The 16,948-nt window shown below is 47.8% G+C and overlaps 1 protein-coding gene and 1 long non-coding RNA gene across 8 annotated transcripts in view; one reads left to right on the forward strand and one right to left on the reverse strand.

Moving 5' to 3' along the window:
• MACROH2A1 (macroH2A.1 histone) overlaps positions 1-16,948 on the forward strand; it is a 77,210-nt gene that overhangs the window by 54,787 nt on the left and 5,475 nt on the right. For 4 of the 7 annotated variants that reach the window (XM_081137211.1, XM_081137209.1, XM_081137210.1 and 1 more), the window contains exons 6-8: positions 5,488-5,587; positions 12,024-12,113; positions 14,422-14,596. In XM_081137211.1, the coding sequence (XP_080993337.1) occupies positions 5,488-5,587; positions 12,024-12,113; positions 14,422-14,596 (365 nt within the window). Of the gene's footprint in view, positions 1-5,487; positions 5,588-7,266; positions 7,358-12,023; positions 12,114-14,421; positions 14,597-16,948 lie in introns of all 7 variants that reach the window. The other 3 variants (XM_081137214.1, XM_081137213.1, XM_081137212.1) reach the window with 1 other exon arrangement.
• LOC308557132 overlaps positions 14,612-16,948 on the reverse strand; it is a 262,836-nt gene continuing 260,499 nt past the window's right edge. The window contains exon 4 of the long non-coding RNA XR_013998797.1: positions 14,612-14,720. This is a non-coding gene — a long non-coding RNA (uncharacterized lncRNA). The remainder of the gene's footprint in view (positions 14,721-16,948) is intronic.

A 16,948-nucleotide genomic window follows, 5' to 3' on the forward strand; every position in this document is an offset into this window, starting at 1 on the left:
GGTTTGACAAATGTGCCTGTTTGAAATCTTGACTTTTGGAAGGAGACTCTGAAAGGATTCGTTGAATTGGAGTCCAGGGTAGAATGGTCAACTGTAAGAGAAGGGGCTGAGTGCAGAACCATATGGACCACCGCTTCTTTCTCATAGCAAGTGGTGAGAACAAAACACCACAAGGCTGCCCTTTGCCTTAAATGTGCTTAATGACTCAAGATTCCCACATCCAGGATGAGGGACCCCCAACTCCAGCACTGCAGATCCCCTTTAGCAGAGTAAACTGCCCTCCCGAAATGTGGCATCACAGAATGAAGTGAAACTTCAAGTCAGCCTGGGCACCAGAGTTGGAAACTAGTGTGCCAGCAGCCCTTCCTGGCACCCTGTGCCCCTCCCTGCAGCAGGAGATGGACAGTTTATAGCTCGGAGCACTATTTTGAAGCAATACTTTTTGGCCCTTTATTGGCTATTACTATCAGGTAAAAATCATGGCATATAGTGCAAAAGAGGCAGGAGTCACAAAACTGACAGGAATTTTTACACAAAGCAAATAGCATTCTACACAATAGCATGTTAAATTGTTATTACAGACATTGATTTTGACTTGGATTTTAGGAAATGTTTCAAAAAGAGCCCTTGAGAACTATAACCGTATGGCACCCCGTGTCCTACGAGTCTTATTTTTCCACCTGTGGCAACTAAACCAAGGCTTGAATGTTGCCAGCGGGGTGGAGAAAGGTGACACTGTGCTCCCTACAGCTGCGAAAGGCATGGTTGCTAAGCTACTCACAGGAGAAGCAGCTGGGCTTAGGAGCCTGGGATCTAATTGTTGATGAGGAACTTCACAAACTGAAGTCTCAGGAGTCATCACCCTTATTACTCTATGATTTTACCCAATGTTCACACACATTATTGAACTGCTTTCAAAGAGAAAACAGTGCTGTGAATCTGAATCAGCTAAAAGCTTTTTTCTTTTGTGATTCAATGGGGATTTGCAGCCCTTTTTAGAGATATAAAAACCTGATGATTTTATTTCCAAAAAAAAATACTCCATGTCAGTGGCAGTAATGATTTAGGTTTCCTGGTAGGGTAGGGTCAGTGTTATTTGAAGCAGTTGGGAGGGCAGTGTAAGGAGGTGTGAGTGAGTCTTCATGCCTCCTTACCGATTAGCGTGGCAGCTGTAGGCCACCAAAAGCAGGGGAGGAGTTCCAGGGGTTTTCTCCCTCAGATCCAGACACCCTGGGGCTGGAAGACTAAGGAGAGGAGGAGCTCTGGAAGCTTCAGTGAGGAGGAAGGAGCTGCTACCCCTTCCACCCTGTGGCTGACCAGCGGCCTTTGAGGCAATTTAGGAAGCTGACGAAGCCATGAAGAGCAGTGACTCAGCTCCTGGGCCTTCAGCAGTGCCCACGTGTGTCCTGATCTTTGTGTGACACGTTCTAGCCTGAAACACACCAGATGCCACCACCAGACCTAGGCTTCTGGGGAAATTCAGGCCGGGGATGCATGCAAGGCGGACAGCATAGTACAGATGTAGTCTTTCTATCGCAGAGGCAAGGGCAGGAGAGGGCCTGAGAGTGGGCCACAGAGCAAACGTGGTTCTCCATGAGGAATTTAGAAGCAGATCTATGGAAGACACTGTCCTTTCCACCATTCTTAGTTTAAGTAGACTTTGAGGACAGAAAAAAAGTTGCATTTCATGTGACTGGCACAGGGAAGTAAGGCTGGTTAGTCTTCTTCTTCCTTTTCCATTATGAGGGAATGAGAGACACCAAAAATTGACGATTACAGTCTAGACTAAACATGCCACTCATATAATCTTTAACAATCACTTTGATTTCCTAAGATTGAATTTCTGAATATATTATGTAAAAAAAAATAGGATTGTACTATTTCGTATAGCCAATAGGTCATGCCAGGGCATCCTAGGTGTCCACCCAGTAGCTCCAAGCCACCAGCTCCTTCCCTATCAAAGTCAGACCACCTCCTGGCATTCCCTAAACAGTGGGTGCCAACCTCCCTTCCAGGATGGCCAGGTTGGCTCTGGCCACCTCAGGTCCAAGGCAGGCCAAGGGGTTGGCTCCTGAGCTAGCATTTCCAGTAGCCCTGATTTAAGGGAAGGGGGATGTTCATTTCACCTCAGAGTATGTCATGATGTTGGGTGTTCAATTCCAACTCTATTAGTGTGCCTACAGAAACCTGAGCGCTGTCTTAGGCAGTATGTGGCACTGACACCCTGCCTTCAAGGAACTTAAACTCTAACAAGTTCACAACATGAATAGAGAAAAGGGGTTAATGTGGGCATAGCAACTTGGGTGCTGTGGACCTCAGAGGTGGCTACAGCAGAGCCAGCGGAGGTTAGATAATAGGTCCCAGTGGTAGAAGGGATCTTGTTGGCTAAGTCCTTTCCTCCCAGCTCCACAGTGGGACACTTTGGCCACTCTCTCCAGTGGCCAGCAGTCTTCACAGATGTTTTAAATTCCCCATGCCGTGGTTTAAAACAGTTTTCTATCTTTCCCAGTGCTGAGACAAAGTAATCTCATTCAAATTCTAAAATCATTAATGACCCTCTTCCCTCCCAGAAAATCAGATTAAATTTAGGAATTCTCACAACACTCCAGAAATATGATTTCTCAGCCCACAAGTACTCCTGCTTTGCCATGTGCTTTAGACAGCCACCTGCCCCTTTGGCTGAGAGATCCAGTCGGATTTGACCCTGTGTAATGGTGGGGGGTGCTGGGACCTCCTAGGACTGGGATTTCTCCTGCCCCTACCAGGCTTGTTCATGTGTGCCAGTGGACAGCACATACTTGTCCAGGGGAGCTACTGTATTTGTTCGTGATCATCTCACTGTTGGCTTCTCTGCCCACTGCTCCAGCCTGCCCAAACCAAGCTGATTACCCCTTAGTCTTTCCATAGTTCCTGAAGCAATTTGTCCTTTCCTCTCCCCATTCCTCTCCCAAGCGCACACACAGACTCCCTCCCACAAGCACATGCTTTATAGTTAAGAGAATTTTTAAGAAATACATATTTGTACATATTTAATAGCAGCAAAACAGTTTTGTGGCTTAGCCCCTGAGGACTTTGCCAAGCCTAGTGCATAGCAGAGCACAGTTGGAAAATCAAGGTGTGGGTAAGTGAACCAGCGCCTGATGAACTGGGAATTCTCGATGCTGGGGGTAGTGGCTCCATGAGATGCAGCACTCTGTGCTCCCAAGAGCCGGGCTGCTGCTGGTCAGGAGGGAAGGCAAGTCAGAGTACACTGGGAACTCTCCGAGGAACTTGAATTCTGTTTGCAGCCACTCCCTCACTCCAGCAAAGCCACGAGCCCCCCAGTTTCCCCAGGGAGCCCATTCCCTTGGACAGAGAGGTGCTTCTCCCCAGGCAGTGAGAGACAGGCAACTGGGGTTTTCCAGTGAGGCATTTCTGAATACAAATGCAGAAGTGTCTGTACTTAGAAAGAGTGTGAATTTTAAGGATTTGAACATGTACAGTTTTTTAAACAACAAAAAAGGAATTTCATAGATGTATACTCATCCACACCGCACCAAGTGAAGCGTTTCTTTCTTCTCCTTCCCCCCAAAACCTCCTTCCACTTTCACAGTGAGAGGTTTTTGTGTTGTTTTTTTGATTGGGGGGGGGGGAGAGACGTAGTGTTGGCTTAATTTGAGTTTTTATAAACAGCATTTGCTTGAAGTCACATGCAATACTGACGTACCATAATCAAACCTCTTACCTGTCCTGAATCCGGAATGTTCACTCGCCTTACCTGAGACCCCCACCTGTGCCCACCCATACCCTTCTCCCTGAGCGGGGCACTGAGCGCCCTGGCCCTTCTGTGCTCTGCCCCGACGCCAGGGCCCTGTGCTCCTGAGAGCCTAGCTATGTGAGATCACCCTCAGTGCGCTTCCTTTGGCTCCAGGGATGTGGGCGGCCCCTACATCACCCTGCAGGCTGGGTACCATATCACAGAAAGTCCAAGTGGAGAAAACTTGTTCCTCCTTTCTCTTCGAGTCCAAACTAAAAATTCAGACCACTGCCTTGTGTCAGGGCCCAGCCAGAGTCCTTCCCTGGCCACGTGACCAAACTTATATCCACAGCTGCTTTCTCACAAAGGAGAGTGACTTGTAGTCTAAGCCAGTCCCTTTTTGGAGAATCTGCTGACTGCTTCTGGAAATCAGAAGTTTGGGTTTATATATCTGATGCTTATAGAGTGTCAGGTTTTTTGTTTGATTTTGTTTTCAACAAAATGTTTGGCCCCCGAAATTCAGTGACTTGGAGCTCAATTGCCAAGGGCCTCCCAGCCAAGTGTCTTTGGGGTGAGCCTGGGCAAAGGCTCCTCCCCTGCCGGGCCCTGCGGGCTGCAGTCAGCTCTCCCAGCCTGCACTCAGCCGGTCTGGGGCGCCAATTACTCAGGGGACTCTCAGGCGTTACTCCTTGCTGCAGCTGCTAGGAATTTGTCACTGAAGAATGAGCATTTTGAGAGAAGGGGAGAGAGAGGGAGGGCCCGGAGCGAGGGAAAGAAGAGAGAGGCAGAGACAGCGTGAGCTAGAGCTGGCTTTGCTGCAGGCACTTGTACCTAAGAACAGGAAGGGGAAGAGTGTATACAGGATAGTGATCCTGAGCCAGCTAATTTAATTCCCTTTGCCTCCTCACAGCTGAGTCTAGAACTTGGGATTCCTCTCCTACTGAAGGTTGCTATGGCAACAGAATAATAGTAGGGAGGGGGACACTCAGTGACTCTTTAGAAAGAGCACTCTTTAGAAAGTACTCATAAAATTCACTCAAGGAAAATGCTCCACCCATTGAGCCTCAGAGTAACCTCACCAACAAGGTGAACAACATTTAAAAGACACATTGTTTCACTGGAGAACTGCTGTTTTCTTCCTGGGTTTCACCAGACCTTCAGCATTACATGACTAATGGACATGTCAAATCAGACGTTACTGAGCACCAGACCATTCTCCTCCATGCCACCCCTGAGCAGGGCAGGGGAGCCAGCCAGTAGTCATGGTGATGGGGGTAGCCTTGAAGACCCATGGCCACTTGGAGAAGAGTGGCAGAGCTCCTAAGGGTTCGCCCAAACCAGCTGGGGCTTCTGCACCACGCCACTGCTCAGAGAGGATAGCGACATGTAGCACACCCGCCCAGCAGTGAGTCCTCTGATTCTGGGTCCTGGCAGCTTTTGTTTGCCCCCCCCCAGATCACAAGTTCTTTTAAGGGAAGTGAGTCCACCAGTCCAATATGGCTAATGCCACTCTTTTGCTCTAAGCATCAGCCAACAGGTTCTGGACCCTCAGGCTAGCTCGCTTCCTTTCAGTGTCGTGAGTGACATTTGAGTCTTTTGTTAGAAATGGATTTGTTTTACTCAGTAATTCCCTGCTCCCCTTTGTGCCTAGTGCCCTTGAAATGTCCACTGCCCCTCACCTGTGCCCTGAGGCTCACTCCTCTGACTCCCCAGCTGCCCTGCTATTTCCCACCTCATGCTTTTCTTTTCAGCTGAACCTTATTCACAGTGAAATCAGTAATTTAGCCGGCTTTGAGGTGGAGGCCATAATCAATCCTACCAATGCTGACATTGACCTTAAAGATGACCTAGGTAATCGGGGATGGGGTTTGGCGCCGCCAGCTGTCAGGTGAAAATTTATGGAACCCAGAATTTAGGCTCTTCATCTTCTCAAACTTCAGGTGGTCAAGCCAAATTCCCCAGTCCAAGATGAACGTTTGGGTGTGGACACTGAATGTCTGCTTATTCCGAGCCATTCCGAATGGAAATGATCAGATGGTGTTCCATTAAGTGCAATTGGCTGCTTTCTTCCCTTGATTGTAAATATATTGCCATCTAAATTCTCTTCCATAATAATCACACTGACTGCTGGTTACTTGGGGGGGATTTTTAAAAAAATGTGTTTGTTATTTTTTAGAATGGAAAAATCTCAGGTAACTATAAAATGATAGTTTCTCCATTTAAGCCTTAATTAGAAATGACACTCAAAGCTTGAAAGCACCTGAAAAGGGAGACAAGCTGCATCAGTATACAATTAAGCTGTCTTTAACCCACCAGCAAATTGGTTTCCCCCAAATTTACCACCTATTGTCACTTCAATTTTTTTTGTTACAACTGAAAACAGTATATGGCTGAGTTATTTGGCTGGAAGATATTAAACAGGGGAACAGTATTTCTTTCCAAGTGAGTTCCTACAGAGGGAAGTTCTGCCCCTATAGCCATAGGCTCTCCCTGCTCAGGAGGGTGGAGGGTTCAGAGAGCCAGCTGAGAGTGACCCCTCAGGTGTCCCACTCTGTGGCTTCATCTTTGCACAGATACGTCAGCTCAGGAGCCCCATTAAGGCTCCCGTCCTCTTAGCTGTGAGCCTTGCCAGGGGTAGCAGGCTAGCCTCTTGCCTGATGCTGACTTAGGTGCGTTTTGTGTGCCCTTAGCTCCCACCTTGTGCTGCGATTGTAGGACAGCATTTCCTGGCTGTGAGGGATGCTTGTTCCAGAGCCCAGGCCCAACCCATACAACCTGGGTGCAGTAGTGGGCTGCAGACATGCGCACTGGGACTCAAGAATACTTCACTCAAACTTGTTTCCCAAATGCCTCTACCAGATGCCTTCTTTAAAAAGAAAAAAAAGCCACAAGCTAGAGAAAGCAAGAATTCTATCCTGTTATATATACTAATACATAAAAATAAGATTACCTAGAATAAGAGGCCTGAAAAAATGTTTTTACTCATTGAAGGGGAAAAATAAAGGCAGCCCTCTATGCATACCTATACTGTTTTCTCGGTTTTCAAGAGATGTCCCTTGAAGGTAGACAAACTGATGAGTGTCACAAGAATGTCAGATCCAGAAAGTTGACTGCTCCTGACAAAATGGAGAAACTGATTGTTTTGGTTGGCCTGACAGTCCACTTTTTTTTTTTAAAAACAGACGCCATTTTAGTAGCCTTTTCAGTGGGGTTCCAGCTACACAGGCTTTTGCGAAGTGAAATGGGGCATTCGTTGTTTTGTTATTTCTTTTAACCTTTGAAATGATCTCATGTGTATGTTTCTCTTTTTTTGGGACTTGTCATTCAAATGTTTAATTTCAACATGTCACATTTGATATTCCTCCTCCTCACCCCCATCCACGTGTGCGCACACTTCGTGGACTGTGCCCCTTGGGCTCCTATGTTGGAATCGACCAGGTAGGCCAGCCCTGCCAAGGGGCGTTAGTGAATGTGCCTGTGCGTGGGTCTCGGTCCAACACAGTTGATATACATTTGTTTACCTGTTATAGTTGCAAGTTGTACAGGCTGACATTGCCTCGATCGACAGTGATGCTGTCGTTCACCCGACAAACACTGACTTCTACACCGGTGGTGAAGTAGGTAATGCCTAGCTGGGTGCTGCCGAGTGTGTGTGTGCATGGTCAGTCGGCCGCCGCAGACAGCTTGATCCTTTGACAGCTATGCAGGGCTGCATTCATTTCACACTTCCAGCTGTCCTGACCTTCTCAAGGTCGACCTTCCCAAGGTCTCCTGTCCCCGGGTTACGAGCATGAGAACTACAGCTGTCAGCCAGGTGCATCATGCAGCTCACAAATGGGCGCGCTTCTGGTTTGGAAACTGGTTCAGCAACTTCATTTCTTCATTTGCTTCACGAGGCACAGCTTTGATGGAGCCTGGGTTCACACGTGACTTAGCTGCAAGGGCTATGCCATCAGATTGGCTGAGGAGCATCCAAGACCACTTCTGTGTCCTCTGTGGACCAGACATACAGGGGTAGTTGTGCACAGGCTTCCGAGCCACCCACTCCCACATTCTCTCTGCATCAGAAGCACACTCCTTCCTGAAAGTGGCCTTAAAAACTCAGGTGCCCACTGGGGTGGTTTTGGAACACCCTTCCACACTCAGGTGTTCTCAGACCTTCCAGGAACAAAAATCACCTCATTCTGATGTGTTGTCTTGAGAAATACTCTCCTAGATCCAGAAAGCCCTTCCTCTCCCAGCAGCTGATAGGCATTGTACCATCGATTGTCCCGGTGCTCAATAGCTGAGGGCAGGGTGAGGCAGAGAGCACTCGGGGTGCTGAGCCTGTGGCTGACGACTTGCTGCGGCAGTGGGTCAGAAAGTGCTCTGCTTTAAAAATGTGCTGAGGCACTTGTGTGATGAGGCATCTATGGCAAAAACAACAAAACTGTTGGAGCTGGGTACAGGGGGCTTGAACCCTAACCTCACCTTTTACTAGTTATAGGGCCTGGGCAAGTCACTTAACTTTCTCATGCCTTGGTTTTCTCTATCTTAAAAATCGTGCTAATAATGAGATTATGTTAAATAATTTAATAAGCAAAGCACCGTGCTTTGTGCCTTGCTCATGATTGGTGCCGACCTATGGTCTCGTTCCCAAGTGTGTGATTTTTACAGTAGATGTGCTGGTCCCGAGAGGAGCATTCTGAGTGTAGATTCAAACACCAGCTTCCAGAGAGAATAGAGACGTTTCTAATAAGGGCAGAGGTGAGGTCATCGTGAAGGATGCGGCGCTCAGGATTTTCGTGAGTGTCCTGGACACTGGAGGTGCAGCAGTTCAGCAGCCTGGCGGTCCAGCTCTGTTTCCTGTCACTAGCAAAGCCTGCTGTTCGCAGCCTGCCCCAGCCACTGTGATTTGGGCTAATTGCTCTCCTGGGCATTTTGAATTTCGGACATGGATGCAAAGACAAACTAGACGGAAAGTCAGGATTTGACAAGTCTGCCAGGCCAAAGTGAATCCAGGCTGTAGGTAATTAAAATAAACTCCCCTTTGACAAGATTTTGGAGGAGTTAAGAGCTCCTAAGTCAGGCAGCTTGAGAGAGAGATGCTTTCTTAACCAAATGAAAACTTGGTGGGAGGGAAATACTTATTTGGAGGAAAATAAATAAATGAACAGCTAAGAAGTCATCTTTCAGCCAGGAATGACTAAGGCCTGTGTTCATCCTGCCATCCAGGACTTTTGGTAAAATGAAAATTATGACACTTCCTGGGCTCAGGGAGAGGAGAGTTGCTGACCTGCTGGGCAGTGGAAGGCCTGTGTTCGGCAGGATTAGCCACACTAGGGGGTAAAGCTGTAGGCCTTGAGAGGGTCACAGGCAGTCAACTGTGCCCCCCCCCCCCCCCCAAGAGCCCAGTCAGTCCTTCCTGAATGACAGTGTCAATCCTTTCCCCTCTGGCCTGCTTGTCCTCAGCCCACTGATATTCACAGAGTAAATATATGATAGCCTCAGTGACATGCAAGTAATTTGGGTTCAAGAGCAGCTTGCCCAAGGTCACGTCACTCACTGACACTGTCACAGCTGGAAAAGAACCTCAGCAGGTCCAGACAACCTGACTGGCTGAGGAGGAAAGACTGTGTCAGGATCCGAACCCAGGTCTCCAAAAGCCCACCTCAGTGCTTTTTCTCAGCGAACCAGTCCAAACTAGTACTGAACCCAGATTTCCTTCATAATGCCAAACCAATGATCAACCAGATTCACACGTGCTCTCAATTGGTTCCAGCTCCCACTTTGATGTGTGAGAGGGGAAACGAGGAAGCTAGGACGCAATCACTCCATTTCTCATATTTGGTGTGAATTCCTGAGTCCCGAGACCGCTGGAAGAAGGAATGCGAGTGCAGGAATGCTTAGCCCCAGTGATTAACTTTACCCATCAAAAGTTCTTTCTAACAGTGAAATAGACCACAGGCTTAGCCTGACATTTGTCCAAGCCTAAATTTTCGCTTAGGCTGTTTTGAACACTGATACTTATGCCTGCTTTCTAAGCATGAAATAATGTTCTTGTTCTCATGGGAGTAACACATGTTTATGCTTGGGGGCAAATAAGCCAATTGCTTTATGATTAACCCTGAAGTTAAGCCTAAAAAGCAAGAGTCTTACATTAAGAGTGTTGACAATACAGTTGAAATGGGCCTGTTTCTTGTTAAAAAGTACCTGTGTGTCTACATGAACATGTGCATACATATGTGTGTGTAGGAGTCAAGTCCTGACTGGGTGGATTGCCTGCAATCTAGGGTTCAGTTTTTTTAAGTTTGGGCATTAAGTGTATTTTAACTTGCAAATTTCACTTTTAATTAAAGCAAGATTTAATTATAAGTAAAAATTTTAAAGTAAACGCTCTTCCTAAGATAAAACACCTTTTATGTAAATCAGCCTGTTTTCTTAAGAAATATTTTGTATTTTAGAAAAGAGTTGGTAGTATTAGTTAATACAGTACTGATGTTATTTTCCCTTCCAAATTTCCCAGCTCTCCCAAAGAGTAGATAGGATGGAGAATGAGGACGGGAACTAGTCCTGCCTAGAGCACATTTGTGTCCCTCCCTTGAGCCGGAGACTGGGTTAGGAGGGAAGGCTAGACCAGGTGCAGCTGGGCAGCAGCATTTTGGGATCCAGAGTATTCAATTTTCTCAGTGGCACGGATATTTCAGGTGAACCTGTAAGTGAGTCTCACTCACCTGGGCTGTATCCTCAAAGCCTCCATAGATGGGGTCTCTGAGTCACAAGGCCCAAACCTGCTCCCTCAAGCTCATTCAGCCACTCTCTGATGCTGAACTTTGTCAGAAACACGCAGCAGTTGGCCGCCTCTGTCACTTAAATGCCCACTTCACTGCTTTCCAAGACTGGAAGGCATGGGGGCTGTCTGGGCTAATGACGAGGGACGCTGAACCCCACCTCAAGGATCCCACGTTAATCTCTCTGATTGATGGCCGGCTGGTCACGTTCATTTACTCACCCTAGACTTCCTACAGTCAGGTGGCTCACAGGCCAGTACCTGCCATTAATTCTGGGGCTGTCTTATTGGTGACAGTGCCCAGGCTGTCTGATTTTCCTTCTAGACACTTCCTGGGGTCAGTTCACCCCTCCAGAACAAGCATTCAAGTGAGGCAGATTTCTCTTAAGAAAATCAGCCCTAGTCATTACAGGGCAGATCCCGAGAGAATTTGGGCTGGTGCATTCCGATGCACCCTGACTGACCCATCCCAGAATTTGCCAGGTGCACTTGAATTTTCCAAGACAAATGGTGAATCTTAAGGGGAGTATTTTGTCCTCTTGTGAGGAAAAGTACTTTAAAATGTGCAAAACTGAGGAATCAGAGCTTAAGGAAGACTGAGACCCCATTCTGGCCAAACTTTAAAGGGTGGTGGTGTCTCTCATTTTGGTTGCTGCTTGCTCTCCCACACGAGACATCTAACTCACAGACCTTATCAGGGTTGGGAACTTGTTTGAGAACTTGGCTTTCATAGCAGAAATTATCAATTAGTTGTTAGTACTCTAATGCACAAGAAAAAGTGCTTCCTACTGCCATTGGATAAAACAAAAGTGCCTGATCCTGAACAGTTAAGTCATCCTCCTTTCTAAGCTTTTATATAATACAAGGTCATCTCTAAGCTCTGCTTCTGATGTTGCTCTCCTTTACTGAAATGATTCTGAATCATAAGTGTGATTAAGAAAATTCTGTCTGAGGCCATTTTTTTTTTATTTTTTATTTTTGTATTCACTTATGTCCAAGCTGCAAAATAGGAACTAAACATGGTAATAATGTTGGTCCAGAAGTGCCAAATCTGCACACTTTCTTCTGGGCCCGCTGCCAAGAGGGGAGCTAGCTGCCTGATGGGAGCATGGTATGCTGCTTCTAAAACCTCCTTATTTGGGGGTTCTCCCCAGAGACAGAGAAGAAAATCCAGGGGAGGTATCAGCCTTTGAAGCCAGCCTTGGAAGCCATCTGGTTTCTCACGCTAATAGGCGTGCTCACAAAGAACAGGCATCTCCCATCTCCCTCACATCTCTGGCTCATCCAGGATCACCCTGATTCACCCCCTAAATAAGGGGTGCCAGAGTGGTACCTGGCTGATGAATCCCTCCTGAATCACACTCTGTAACTCAGCAGAGGCTTAGCTCCTGTTTTGCAGCCATATGGAAATTTAGCTGATCAGATCACTTAAAGTATGTAGTCACCTGACATGCTAAGTGTCTGTGTGTGTCCTGAGACACCAGAATGGCAGTCTGAGTTCACCCTGTCCTTGTCTAGGAAACACGCTGGAGAAGAAAGGTGGCAAGGAGTTTGTGGAAGCTGTTCTGGAGCTCCGGAAAAAGAACGGGCCCTTGGAAGTAGCTGGAGGTAAGGTCGGGAGCATGGTATGCTTCTTTTGGGTGTGGCAATGCAGGGTTAGGGAAACCAGTTAATGAGATAGCATGGGATTCAGAGGTGGTGGCGGGATGGGGGGAGCCTTTGGCTTTGCTACTTAGACTTTTGTCACATGCAGATTGTCAGGAGAGCTTAAGAGTTGTGGAAATTGCCTTTCCATTTTTTTTTTCTTTATTACTTAAAATAGCTTCTAAATGTTTGATGTCAAATTTTAAGGAATTACAGAAGCCAAGTTTGGCAAATTTAAGATCTGGGAATTAGAGATAGTGCTACTGAGCCATCTGCGAAACTGCTGGTGAGAGATGCAGATTAATTACTTTTATTCAGCCATCTGTGTTTTTAATGGGAAAAGTATATGTACACATTTCTCACTTGCCAATTACACTTTTCCTGATACAGGGAAGTCTGATGTGGGGAGAAGTAGCGCTAAGAACTGTAGAGACACAGTGCTGATTACTGCTGCCAGCCCACATTTTAGGTGGACAGGCGGCCTCCTGAGGGCCTGGGAGTCCGCAATGGTACAGCCTGGCTCAGCCCACAGCTGTGGAAGGATAGGCCACTCCCTTTCTTTTTTGGGCTCTGGTTTCCTGTGCCCATTCTGTCTTCAAAATGAATCTTAATTAAATATGGGCATCAACAGCTACTATGTGTCCACACAAGCCCTTTCTCAGAGGGTCTATCAGGAAAGTCATAACCCCTTTTCCCCAGGGACTATGTATGACCTGCCAGTCTGGGCTAGTCATGGGGCTCTGTGACTTTGACCTCTGCTCTGCCAGCTGTTTTGCCTATAAGGGACATGGCATTGTGTGGGGGCACAATTATCAAGCTCTTCCAGCCAGTTCCACCTGGAATAAGGGAGGACACACGCAGCATCACCTACATGGCCAAGGGCTCCTGGCCTTTCCTCAGCCCCTTCCTGGCACTCCTCTGAGCCAGCCCTGGGCTCCTTCCCATTGGTGTTCCAGTTTGAGCCTATTTGGTGGCCCTGGTTGCTGCCATGCACCAAACTCGGCAAACCCATTAGATTTAGCATGGTTAAAGATCTATTTGCTTGTTTAAATAACAAAAACATACTCAGTTCTTGATTTTAAGATTTATTTTTAAAAAGGTTTTAAAATATAAAAATAAAACATACCCCTGCTCTACTGTCCAAAGATAATCAGTGTTAACATGTTTCTTTCCAGTCTTTTCCATGTGTAGTTTAGCAATGATGTCTCACGTGGACAGACCACTGAACTAAACCCCAGTCTTCTCAAACCAGTCAGTAAGCAGCGCCAAGATGCAAACTCAGACGTGGGACTCTTGGTCTAGAGCTGTTTCTACTGCAGCATGAGACACTACCCACAAATCTCTATTTTCCAGTATCTACTAGTGACATAGCCTTAACGACCCTTGGATAGTGCTGGTGCGTTCCTCACAAAATGGGCTCAGGAAACATTCGATCAAACCAAAAAGTTTGGGGGTCTTTCTGTCGCAGTAGAGTGGGGATGTCCAGGTGCTCCTGTATAGAAGCACAGTAGGCAGTCCTCACCAACCCTTGGGACCTAGAGCCACCTCCTTTGCCTCACATCTTTGGGGACAGGAATCCCAAAAGATGGGCTGGCTTGTTCCATTTCCTGATGGGTAGCAGACCCCTGGCCAGTGTCTTTGGATCCGACAAGGGGCAGAGATGGAGAGCTGGTCTGCTATGGAAAGGTGTAGCTAGAAAAAGACTCCTAGCAAAAGAAAATAGTTCCATCCTAGAGACAGTCTAATTCTGTCAAAACTGAACAGTCCGAGAACAGGGCAGCAGACATGCTTTCTTATAAGTTTGTCCTGAATTGTGTCTGGGAGACTTGTAGATACATTATAATTATATATGCACGTGAATGCACCTGAGGAAAGGGGGTTAGAGACCCCCAAAGGCAATTAATTTGAGGCTGCAAACATTCTGACACAGTCCATCAAGTTAGATGGCTAAGGCTCTGTCTTCAGGGAGGGTAGAGGAAGGGCTTACTACAACCTTGGCTAAAATTCCTGGTGGTGATGCAGCCAATGCCAACTTTCCAAGGCTGGGTTTTGGCTTGGCCTCCCCAGAGTGAGAGGACTAACTGAGGAGCACTTTCCAGCTCGAGCTTACATTGGAATCCCAACTCGGCAGGCAGCTGCGCCCTCCATGCACACAGGCCAGGAGGCCGCCTGGAAGGTGTGCTGTGGCTGGACAGTGGGTCTGTGTTTGGTTATCTAGTGCTGTGCGCTTTGCCGAGGGACAAACTCACTATTCCTGTTTCGTCCCCTCCAGCTGCTGTTAGTGCAGGACATGGCCTGCCTGCCAAGTTTGTGATCCACTGTAACAGCCCGGTCTGGGGTGCAGACAAGTGTGAGGAGCTTCTGGAAAAGACGGTGAAGAACTGCTTGGCTCTGGCAGATGATAAGAAGCTGAAGTCCATTGCGTTTCCATCCATCGGCAGTGGCAGGTAAGGGCACCGGCCTGTTACCATGGCAGCCATGGGTGTATTTCTCTGCATGTTTAGCCCATAATTGTGGAGCTCGGACTGCGTACAAGGTCACCCGAGGCTGCTTTCAAGCACTGGCCTTAATCTAGGGGAACAGGAGAAAAGAAGTCAGGAAGAGTACAGTGGTGAGGGACAGTGGGAGAGGTGTAGTGAGACAGGCAGCCTGAGGACAGTGTGGAACTTCTGTTGCGACAGCATCTGTCATCACGCAGGGTAACCTCGAGTGTTCTGGGACCATCAGAGACAATGGCTCAGAGTGGGTGGGTGGGGAAGACAGGAGGTGTGGATGCAGGGATCTGATTACAGGAGCACCCCTCCCAGAACCAGGCTCTGTTACAGTTCTGCCCCCAAACCACAGCATTCTTTGGGCAAAGCCCTATGCCTTTTACCTTTGTGTTCCCAAGTGTTTTTCACCTCCCCAGACCTGCTTGCTCTGCCTCCATCTCACTGTCCTGCTAATGAGGTCATGGGACCTGATGGAACTGAGTAGTTAGGTGAGAGTGAAACTGGGTTGGGCCTACCCCACCTCCCAGCCCTGCATTATCCCCAGGTGGGCTCACTGAGGTTTTGAGGAGCAGCACAACTGCCCCTCAAAAGACACACAACCCAGAGCCAGCACTGGAAGAGACTTGTCCTTGAACAGCTGATGGGGCAGGCAGGGTGGCAACCACCCCAACGCCCAGGCTGCACACCCCAGATGCCAGCAGCTAGTCGTCTGGTCCCTGCTCTCAGAGCAGCACTGTGTTCTGGGGTGGGGTCAGGCCTAGACTTGAGTCCTGGCTCAGCCACTAACCAACTGAGTGATGGCACATAAATTGACCCCCACTCTGAGCCCAAATCCCTACTCTGTAAAACAGGCATAGTAATCCCTCATGCAGCGTCCTAGGTCTGCTCTGAAAATGAGGGAGAGAGCCATGGGAACTCTGTGATGAGGCGAGGGCTGTTGGAGTCATGTTCCTCTAAGGTTCCGCTGCCCCCAACATCACCAGGGTCCTCCATTTGAAGGGTCACAGTCGCAGGCCTCTGGAAGGTGCAGTCTGGATTGGGCATTGAGAACGGGAGACTGGCCTTCAGAACTGCAGCTGTTGGCATCTTGGGCCCAAGAGGGGCCATAGCCCAGGGCTCTGTATCGACAGGTGGCTACACCTGGGCTTCTCCTTGAGATCGTGAGCCTTCTTGGGTCTCTGCCAGCAGCCCCTCCCAGTACCCAAGGAAGTCAGGGCTCTGCAGAGGCAGCCAGCTTCCATAAGGTGCCAGCATCATTCCTATAGTCCCAGTTAATTCAAGACCTTTTTTTTTTTTTAAACAAAATGCTTTTGAACCAGAGCATAAAGAGCCAGCTTCTTCAACCTTCCACAGAAGGTATGTTCTTTGACACTGCACTGCTGTGTGATCTTCAGTAAATGAATCACCCTCTCTGTCCCTGGCCTGCCTTATCAGCGAGGCTATGGGGACTGCCCTTCCTCACAGGCAGTTCTGAGGTTTAGTTAATTAGTGCTTTGGAGGCACTTTGATCTACTCTGATGAAAGGTGCTTCCGAAGAGAGAAGCAATAGGAGCCGTTATTGGAGGTAATAATTTCATGTTCTTTCATATGGCTATTGGGAAATTTCTAATTGAAGCATAAAAGAGCATCTGTTATTATAAACTTATTTACATTTTTCATGGAGTAAAAAGTTTCAAGAAATAATCAATTGAAAGCTTTTAAGAGGGTGGAATTCCTAAGGTAAGCACATGTGCACGGCCGCCCGGGCCCACATCTGCCAGGCAGACCTTGCCCCACAGCACCGTGTAAACAGCTACCCTCTTTCATGAGTAAAGAATGGGATTATACCAGAGCCGGCCAGTAAATCACAGTGGGTTTTAGGAGGGGAAATAAAACAGCTTGTTTGTGGCATCCAGTGTCTCTGGCATAAAAGTCACGTTGGAATTAAAACAATATAAATGCAAACATTCTGGTATAGTGGGCTTACTTTCTCCCCACCGAGGCCCAGCGAACCAGGCAGATGGAGGAGATGGCCATGACCCCCCCCCCCATCATCCCCGGCCAACCTCAAAGCCACTGGGTATAAATGAGAGCTAGGGGGTATAACCCCGGCCTTGGAAGCCACCTCTGGCATCTGGACATCCTGTCCTTGGGCACTCGGTCACAATATTTATGGATACCTCCACTCCCTCAGCTCTGTTTGACATTACGGAGTAGTGACCCCTTTCCGGAGGGGCAGTCTGTAGGGAATGGCTAGTTTGGGGCTTTGATTAAACTCTCCTTAGGTTTATGAGCCTAAAAGGAAAGCCAGTTTGTCTTTTTCAAGCT

The sequence above is a fragment of the Miniopterus schreibersii genome, assembly GCF_964146895.1.
Source record: "Miniopterus schreibersii genome assembly, chromosome: 4".
Classification (NCBI taxonomy): domain Eukaryota; kingdom Metazoa; phylum Chordata; class Mammalia; order Chiroptera; family Miniopteridae; genus Miniopterus; species Miniopterus schreibersii.